Source organism: Zea mays, chromosome 8, assembly GCF_902167145.1.
Source record: "Zea mays cultivar B73 chromosome 8, Zm-B73-REFERENCE-NAM-5.0, whole genome shotgun sequence".
Taxonomy (NCBI): Eukaryota; Viridiplantae; Streptophyta; class Magnoliopsida; order Poales; family Poaceae; genus Zea; species Zea mays.
In genome coordinates, this window is record NC_050103.1 from 125,062,726 (window position 1) to 125,070,985 (window position 8,260).

General features: G+C 41.1%; 1 protein-coding gene across 3 annotated transcripts; it reads left to right on the top strand.

Annotated features, from left to right (window-relative positions):
- The first annotated feature begins 63 nt into the window (after positions 1–63).
- Positions 64–6,472, top strand: LOC100216909 (Transcription initiation factor IIF beta subunit). 3 transcript variants are annotated; one of them, XR_004851743.1, is made up of 8 exons: positions 64–572; positions 1,176–1,284; positions 3,751–3,881; positions 3,973–4,047; positions 4,230–4,379; positions 4,485–4,621; positions 5,957–6,031; positions 6,101–6,472. XR_004851743.1 is itself a non-coding variant. In NM_001143295.1 (7 exons), the coding sequence occupies exons 1-6, from the start codon at positions 339–341 to the stop codon at positions 4,602–4,604; spliced, it is 819 nt and encodes a 272-aa protein (NP_001136767.1). In that variant the 5' UTR covers positions 273–338; the 3' UTR covers positions 4,605–4,621; positions 5,957–6,457. The 3 variants fall into 3 exon arrangements, 2 of the variants coding, with proteins under 2 accessions (XP_008654482.1, NP_001136767.1); NM_001143295.1 differs by having other exon boundaries at positions 273–572; positions 5,957–6,457; XM_008656260.1 differs by lacking the exons at positions 5,957–6,031; positions 6,101–6,472 and having other exon boundaries at positions 4,485–4,833.
- Positions 6,473–8,260: the final 1,788 nt, after the last annotated feature.

Consider the following 8,260-nt stretch of genomic DNA (forward strand, 5'->3'; position numbering starts at 1 on the left):
TATATGATACCGTGTGGGACCGTTTTTATCAAAAGGTTTTTAGTGGATCATAGTAAATAAGATATTTGTGTAGATAACAGTAGATTAAAGTCTAAAATAAGAGAGGAGATGGTGGATGAAATAGGGGAGTTTTGACAGCCTAATTGTAATTGGAAGCCTTTCTTGGCCTGCCCTCGGCGCGGAACCGTCCCGCACTCACGCATCAGCGTCGCACACTCGCACGTGCCTCCGTCTTCGCTCCCTCGGTCCCTCCGCAGCGTCAGATCGACCGTCGCTCGCGGAGCCCTAGCGACGCCGTTCTCAAGTCCGAGCCGGAGTAGCACGAGAGCCTTGCGGATATGAGTCGCGCCGCGGCAGCAAGAACGATGGATGAGGAAGCCGAGTACCTGGAGACGGCTCGGGCCGACCGCTCCGTGTGGCTCATGAAGTGCCCCCCGGTCGTTTCCCGCGCCTGGCAGGCCGCCTCCGCCTCTTCCTCCGATGCTGCCAACGCCAACCCCGTCGTTGCCAAGGTCGTCCTTTCCCTTGACCTGTTGCGCCAAGAAGAACGCCCGGAAGAGCCTACGCTCCAGGCAAGTACCCACAATCCTCTCCACCCTGCTGGTCCCTTCCCCGTGATTCGGCTATAAATTCTAGAATCTCCAGGAGCGAACTGGTGGGGAATTTTTGAAATCCTGTCTTTGCTTAATTGGCTACTACACTGAAGGCGTATGCTCGAAAAAATTGTGTACCTGTTGTCCTGTTTGAGTTACTTCAAGGGTTGGTGAGAAATATGCATATGGATGGGGGTGGGAGCCCTAAATTTTGTTTCTAGATGCAGGACTGGTTTTGACTATACTGGATTGGCTGTATATTTGGCACGAAACAGATTGGTAGACTCACTGGACCGCAGGAAGAACAAGAGGAATAATTCACTGTTATCGTGGATAAACTAAATTTGTATTCAACGAAAGCAAGTGTTCATATTCCAGTTGATTGCATAGTTGCTGTGGTCTAGATACGCTACATGTCACACATCGATCTTGTTGAAAGTGTGATTGCAAATTGTTAGGTGACTAATTTTAAGACCAGATGACATAATCGAATTCCTTGGTATTAATGCTGCTCACTATCTGTTTGTTTCATGTATATGTTTTGGCACCTACCATTCTTACATCATGCTATTGCAATGACAGTTCAAGATGGAATTGGCTCAAACTAACACCGGGAATACACCTAAGAGCTACTCTTTGAATATGTTCAAAGATTTCGTTCCTATGTGTGTTTTCTCCGAATCTAACCAAGGTAGGATCCAGATTCACAGCTCTACACTGCTTAAATGAAGCATCTCTATCTATGATTGGAATCAATTTTACTGCCCAGAGACATTACTTGCCTTTGTTCTTGCATGGCAGATATCCATTGATGCTTAGTTCTAATGATACCATTTTATTTAGCACAATGGTTTTGTTTGGTACAATTATAATATTAATCATCATATGTTGTAGCATATACATTTCTGGCTATATTCTTGTGGGATAGAAACTTGTTAAAGGGGTGTTTGGTTTGTGGAGTAAAATAGTCCATCATCAGTTTTTGTTTGGTTTGTGGAATAGAATGAATTAATCTGTCACCACCTCATTCCTTACAAGCTAATAATTAGTATTAGTATGAGGAATATGTTCATTCCACTAAATTTGATGAATGGACTAATGATGTATTGCCCGAACTAGAATGTGTTGATTCCCCAAACCGAACACTCCATAAAATCGCCCCGTTTCTATATTATATTTTACATTATAGTGATTAAGTCATCTGAAATAAATTCATGCAGTTAGACATATGTGCAGTTACATGTCTGACATAAATATACGTGCTTTGATGGTTATTTGTTTACCATTATTTCTAGAATTCTAGACCATTTGATTTACAGTAGGTTCAGTTCCTATATTATGTTAATACATAGAGGGAAATTTATGCTAATGCTAAGAAACTTCCACATAATCAGTGCATGTTGACTTATCTCATCAAAAAGTTATTTGGAAAGAATTTTGAAAACTAAGGCTATATCTTAAGTTTTCCTTTAAACTTATCTGAGCCATTGGTTTGCAGACTGATTTAATTATTATATTATGATTGCTTTGGTTGCTAAGACATGTTATTTTCTGACAGCCTAGTAGAAGAAATTAAGGACAGTGTTTTTAGTTTTTTGCTCTGTTATCCATTCACGAAGCTAATCTCCCAGATGGTTATGAGTCTAGTGTGGCCCCACCTCCATCCATGTGTTACCTAGCATCAGTGCCATGGTCTACAGCCATGATCCATCGGCTTCTTCCCTTCACACACTGTGGCTTTGTTTGTTTGGGCTTTTGGTGCTGCTTTTGCTTCCCCCAAAGCCAAAAGCCAAACCAAAGAGGCTGCTTTTTCAGATTTTGTTGTTTTCCCGTATTACATTTTTGTGGCATTTCCCTGTATGTCAATGCAATTTTGCCCAATACCTTATTTGCCATCACAAATGTCCCAATTTCTTCTATGCCACTTGGATGCAATTGTTTACTCTTCCATACCATCGCTAGTGGCATAAAAGGGATTATGATCTGTGTTTCTCTTATCCTCTATGCCACTGGTGATGGCATGGAAGGGTAAGAAATTGTATCCGAGTAACATAGAAGGGATTAAGACATTTGCGATGGCAAATAAGGATCTGAACAAAATTGTAGTGGCATGCATAGAATTTTCCGTACATTTTTAAAACACTTTAGACCCTTATTTTAGCTTTTGACTCTCTGCTTTTCGACTTAGGTGGAATAATGAGCTCTTTCATAGTTGTTTGAAAAGAGATAAAAATAAGAGGTATATTTTATACTTATTTCACCCAAACAACTTTCAGTTTTCTTACAGATACCACATCACAACAGCCTTTATACAGGCCACAACAACCTTTCCCCACAGCACAGCTCAACCAAACGGGTCCTGCTTCTGTGGCTAACTCCAACAACATGATCTGTCGATTCCGATCACCCTCATTCACAAATCACCACTGCCATGGTCCGTAGGCACAATCCTTCAAATTAGGGCTTTGGCTGCCTCCAAGGCTCCACACTTTCTAACCTATGATTCTACAGTCGCTTGTCCTTGTATGTGGTGATGAATCCACCTTTCCTAAGCACTGCATGCTGTTGATGGTTGTTGACCTCTGGCGTCCTGAGATCTGCATGCTCCTCTGCCCTCATTAAAATCTTACAATAAGCCGATGCCTATTTCCCTCTTTCCCCCGTGGAGTAATTTCTGCCTGAGTCTAAGACCCGGTGTTCCCTACCCTACTTCAATTTTGTGCAAGGCGATGAAATCACTTAAGATTTTGTGAACCAGCTGGTTTGCAGGCATGTATTGTCTATGGACGTTTGAGAAATCTGTCAGTTTTTTTGTGTGGGATGGGAGAAAGTTTGAGATGCTTGTTTGCCTTTCCTCATATGGAGAACCATGTAAACGCGAGAAATCTGAGCTGCATACAAGTTTGTGGGAACAAATATGGATGGGCCAAATGCCCAAACATCATGTTTCTGTGATCATTCCAAATTGAGCTGCAGCATATATAAACAACCAGAGGGAGTATTCTTTTTTGAATAACCAGCTGGCGTCAGTGAGTGTTACTATTAACTGTTCGCATGTAATTTACTGATTGTAACCAGTTACGGATGTTACCACTTTCCAGCACTTTTTTTTGAAAGTTTTTTTTGTTCCAATGTAATAGTGTCCTATTCGTTGCAGGGAAACTTTCATGTGAAGGAAAAGTCGAGCATAAATTTGACATGGAACCTCACAGCGATAATTTGGCGAACTATGGAAAGTTATGCCGTGAAAGAACACAAAAGTACATGGTTAAATCTAGACAAGTGCAGGTGGAGTGCTTTGATGGTTGTATTATATCACCATATTATGATATTTTTGGAGCTGTGGTTTACTAATATGACATTTTCTGATTATTTGTAGGTACTTGACAATGACCATGGAATGAGCATGAGGCCAATGCCTGGCATTGTTGGTCTCATATCTTCTAGTTCAAAGGTAGTTTAGCCTTCCACACCAACACTTGAAGTTATCCATTTTGCTGTTGTCTTTAATGAGAAACATTTTCCATTTTCCTGTTGTCTTCCATCGCACTGTTGATCTCAGTCATGACGCCAGTCTCTTTGACTTGCACTACCAATTATAACATCTCGTGACTTATTGGACTTTTTGCTTGCCAGGAAAAGAAGAAGCAAGCACCAGTGAAACCATCTGATGCCAAAAGAACTCGTAGGGATCGCACGGAGATGGAAAACGTTATATTCAAGCTTTTTGAAAGGCAGCCCAATTGGGCCCTAAAGGCACTCGTGCAAGAAACTGACCAGCCAGAGGTATTTCCTTGTCCCTTTCCTGAAGTGTGATGCATATTATTATTTATGTTTCCTCTATTGTTCTCTGACTGCTCGTGTGGTTATTATTTATGTTTCTCTATGCAGCAATTCCTGAAGGAGATATTGAACGATCTGTGTGTGTATAATAAACGAGGTCCAAACCAGGGAACGCATGAGCTCAAGCCTGAGTACAAGAAATCCACAGGGGACACTGATACTGCTTGAAGATGAGAGACGACTTGGTAGAATCGATAGTTCTCTGTTGGTAACTCAGGCCACACAAACACAATTGTGATCCAGTTTCATGTGTATGCTTTCAGAGGCGTTCTTTTCTGTAACAATATAAGCTGGATACACGTTTTTTAGGGAAAGGAAAAAAGTTTTGAAACAATTGCCTGATAAATGTGCTTCATGGGTATAAAATATTACTATATATAACGCTAAGTTTTAGCCACGTAACACAGAGAAAGTGGAGGATCTGAAATTTCAGTAAGGACTAATTTGGATCCATGATTTCCCATGAGATTGAAGGGAGTTGAGGAGAAAAATAGTTTATTTACTCCTCAATCAACTTCAATCACCCTACAGAATTGATGTATCCAAACTAGCCCCAAGGTTAACCACTTAACCGTGGCTGCCAGATCTGAACGAACTTCTTAGTGCTGGTGTCTACTAGAGCTAGATAATGCTGGATCATGAGTGTTCGCTGCTTATGCTCGGTTGCCGCCGCTTCAGTTTTCGAGGAATCTATAAATATCCAAAACATTTTCAAACAGCGGTGGCAGATCATGTTGAGAACATATTCCCCATTCTCAACTGCATCGCTACCACTACATCACTTTGACATTTTTCTTTGTCTTTCCTCTTATACAGGTGTTTTTTTGTTTTTCCTCTTCAACCAGGTGCTCTGTAATATAATTGTGTTTTTCTACTAAATACATTTTCCGTAAAAAAAACTTTTCTAAGATAAAAGTAAAACCAGTGTTACAACAAAGTTACATATATACCCTTTTAAATTCGGAAGTGAGCATCTCTCGGTTAGGGGATGAAGGTGAGTTAAACATTGTTAGGCTATCCACAACATATCACATAAAATAGGGAATTTATACTGTATATGACATTATTTACAAAGTTTGCAGAGTGAAGTTTAAAATAGAGGATAAGATAGAAGAGCTGTTGGAGACAATGTTAGAGACTTCAAATGTGAAGCTTAGATTGACAACATGTGGACACAAGTGAGAAATAACATGCGGGGACAATGTTCCACACCTCTTTATATAACCAGAGCGACTCGTAAATCGATAGTCTTGCACAAAGAAGCATCGCTGATATCATAACCCAACATAGCATAAACATTTTCACATATTATTATTTGTGTTTTCTTGGTTTTTGTTTTCAATAACGAACTTAGAGTCAGTTTTTTTTTTGGATATTTGGCTTAGGGTCCTTCAAAGTAGATTTCACGGTTTAAGCATATTATGAAAAATGAAATAATAATGTAAAGGGCTATTGTTGGAGAAAATGTCTCTATTCGAAGGTCTAAATTGATGAAACTAATGTTTAGATGGCCTTTTCAGGTCAAGGATACCATCAATGCTAAAGGAAGATCATCGCCTCTTTAAAAAGCTTATGAACATGTGAACAAGCCGATGGTACACAAAGTCAAAGATATGCAACGTGTTCGTTTTGTTTTAATCCGTACTGACTTGTACTGCTTGTAGAATGTTTTATCTTTATGGATTGCAGTTGCAGCAGTCTGAACACCTGGTTTTAATCTAAAGCGAATAGATTGGAAGACAAAGCTTCAATGTCGATGAGAGGACTTTAGAGGAGAGAAGAAATAAGAAGCTTCTACGAATAGAAGAGAAGGCGTGTGTGACAAGTCTGTGGAGCAAAATGATATTATTGTACTCTCTTGGATACAAAGAGTGACTATGTAATAGCTAGAGAAGAGTGTAATTTTATAGAAATGTGTAAAGGACTCGACTCATATATAGATGAACAATATAATCACTATAGGAGTCAGCTACTTGTAAACATCACACTTGTTACATTCTTACCAGAGAGCTTTCGAAGACAGTGGTGTAGCTGCAGGATGGTCCTACGACATATCTATGGTCCGGCCCATCGAACCGAACCACCAGCCCACCATATCCAATAAAAAAACGCATGTGCAGTCCACCAGCAGGGGCGGACACAGCCAAAAAACTAAGCTGGGGCATACTTCTAGCCACATATGAAGTTTAGCTGAACATATACATGAGTGAGTGCCTCTAATTTTCTTAAGATGAGACACTAATGGTGAAAATTTGTCTACTAACTATAGTTAACAAATTTTGAGCCTGAGCCTGTGCCCTCGCTAAGACAACATGGGTCCGCCCCTGTCCACCAGTCCGACAGTCCGACCTCCTGCGTGAGCAGCACCACCAAAACAGAAAAAATGTAGGTCCAGCCGTCCAGATCACGCACTCTAGTCGTTTGTACTTCTCATTTTGCTAGCTCCCGTCGATCAGTTTCCCATCGCCTGATCGTGTCCTGATCCTCGATGCCTGATAGCGAAGACTGGGCACGCGCGATGCGCCGCCGCCCAGTGCCCATTGCGGCACCGCACCTGGTGACCAGCGTCCCAATCACCTGTCGCAGTGCCGCTTCCGTCTGTCGAGCCTCGGACCTCAGCAGCAGTCGACAATAACAACAACAAAGTTTTTTTTTTTGTCTCAAGCACGTTGGGTAAGCTAAAGATAAAACCCCATATAAAAACCTTAGAGCTCAACCCTCAAAGAAAATAAAAGGGAGACAAAGACAACCGAAAAACGATGAAACGGGAAAACACATAAAAAGAGATAAAACCCACAAGAACCAACAAGATCTAAAGGGGCACAAGAAAAGGTCAAACAATTAAGGAGGAAAAGCGAAACTACAAATCAGGGTTATGACACGTGAATTGCACACTTCCACCCCTTCATATCCACGGCGAGCTTTTTATCAATATTCCACTCCTTCAGGTCCATCTTCACAACCTCTGTTCACGTCAAGGTTGGTCGACCTCTACCTCTCTTCACATTCTCGGGACGCCTAATTATTCTGATATGCAATGGTGCCTCTTCAGGTCTTCGTTGGATATGTCCAAACCATCTCAAACGATGTTGCATAAGCTTCTCCTCAATTGGCGCCACTCCTACTCTCTCTTGTATATCATCATTCCAGACTCGATCTCTCCTTATGTGGCCACATATCCAGCGCAACATACACATCTCTACCACACTTAGGTGCTGTTTGGTTCACGAAATGTAACGTAAAGGGTAATGGTAATGGTTTAAAATCGATTACTGGCGGTAACAAGTTTGAATAGTCCGGTATTAATTTTTAGTATGGTATGTGATTACGGTTGGACTAAAACAAACATGATTTAACGTTATCACTTATCTATTACGTTACAAATATTTGAACCAAACAGTACCTTAGTTGTTGGACATGTCGTCTTTTAGTGGGCCAATATTCTGCTCCATACAACATAGCCGGTCGGATTGCTGCCCTGTAGAATTTGTCTTTTAGTTTGTGTGGCACCCTGGGGTCGCATAAGACACCCGCAGCTTGCCGCCACTTCAACCATCCAACTTTAATTCTATGACTAAAATCCTCATCGATGTCTCCCTCCTTCTGAAGCATTGATCCTAAGTAACGAAAAGTGCCTTTCTTGGGTACCACTCCATCAAGACTAACATCACCATCCTCATACCCCATGGCACTGAAATCACACTTCATATACTCTGTTTTAGGCCTACTAAGTCTAAAACCTTTTGCTTCCAGCGTTTGCCTCCACAATTCTAACTTTTGCGAAACACCATTCCTACTCTCCTCAATAAGTACCACATCATCGG

Coding starts and splice junctions, on each gene's coding strand:
- LOC100216909 (XM_008656260.1), top strand. CDS start 339: ATGAGTCGCGCCGCGGCAGCAAGAACGATGGATGAGGAAGCCGAGTAC. Junction 4,048..4,229: donor TCATATCTTCTAGTTCAAAG/GTAGTTTAGCCT, acceptor TTTGCTTGCCAG/GAAAAGAAGAAGCAAGCACC. Junction 4,380..4,484: donor AAGAAACTGACCAGCCAGAG/GTATTTCCTTGT, acceptor TTCTCTATGCAG/CAATTCCTGAAGGAGATATT.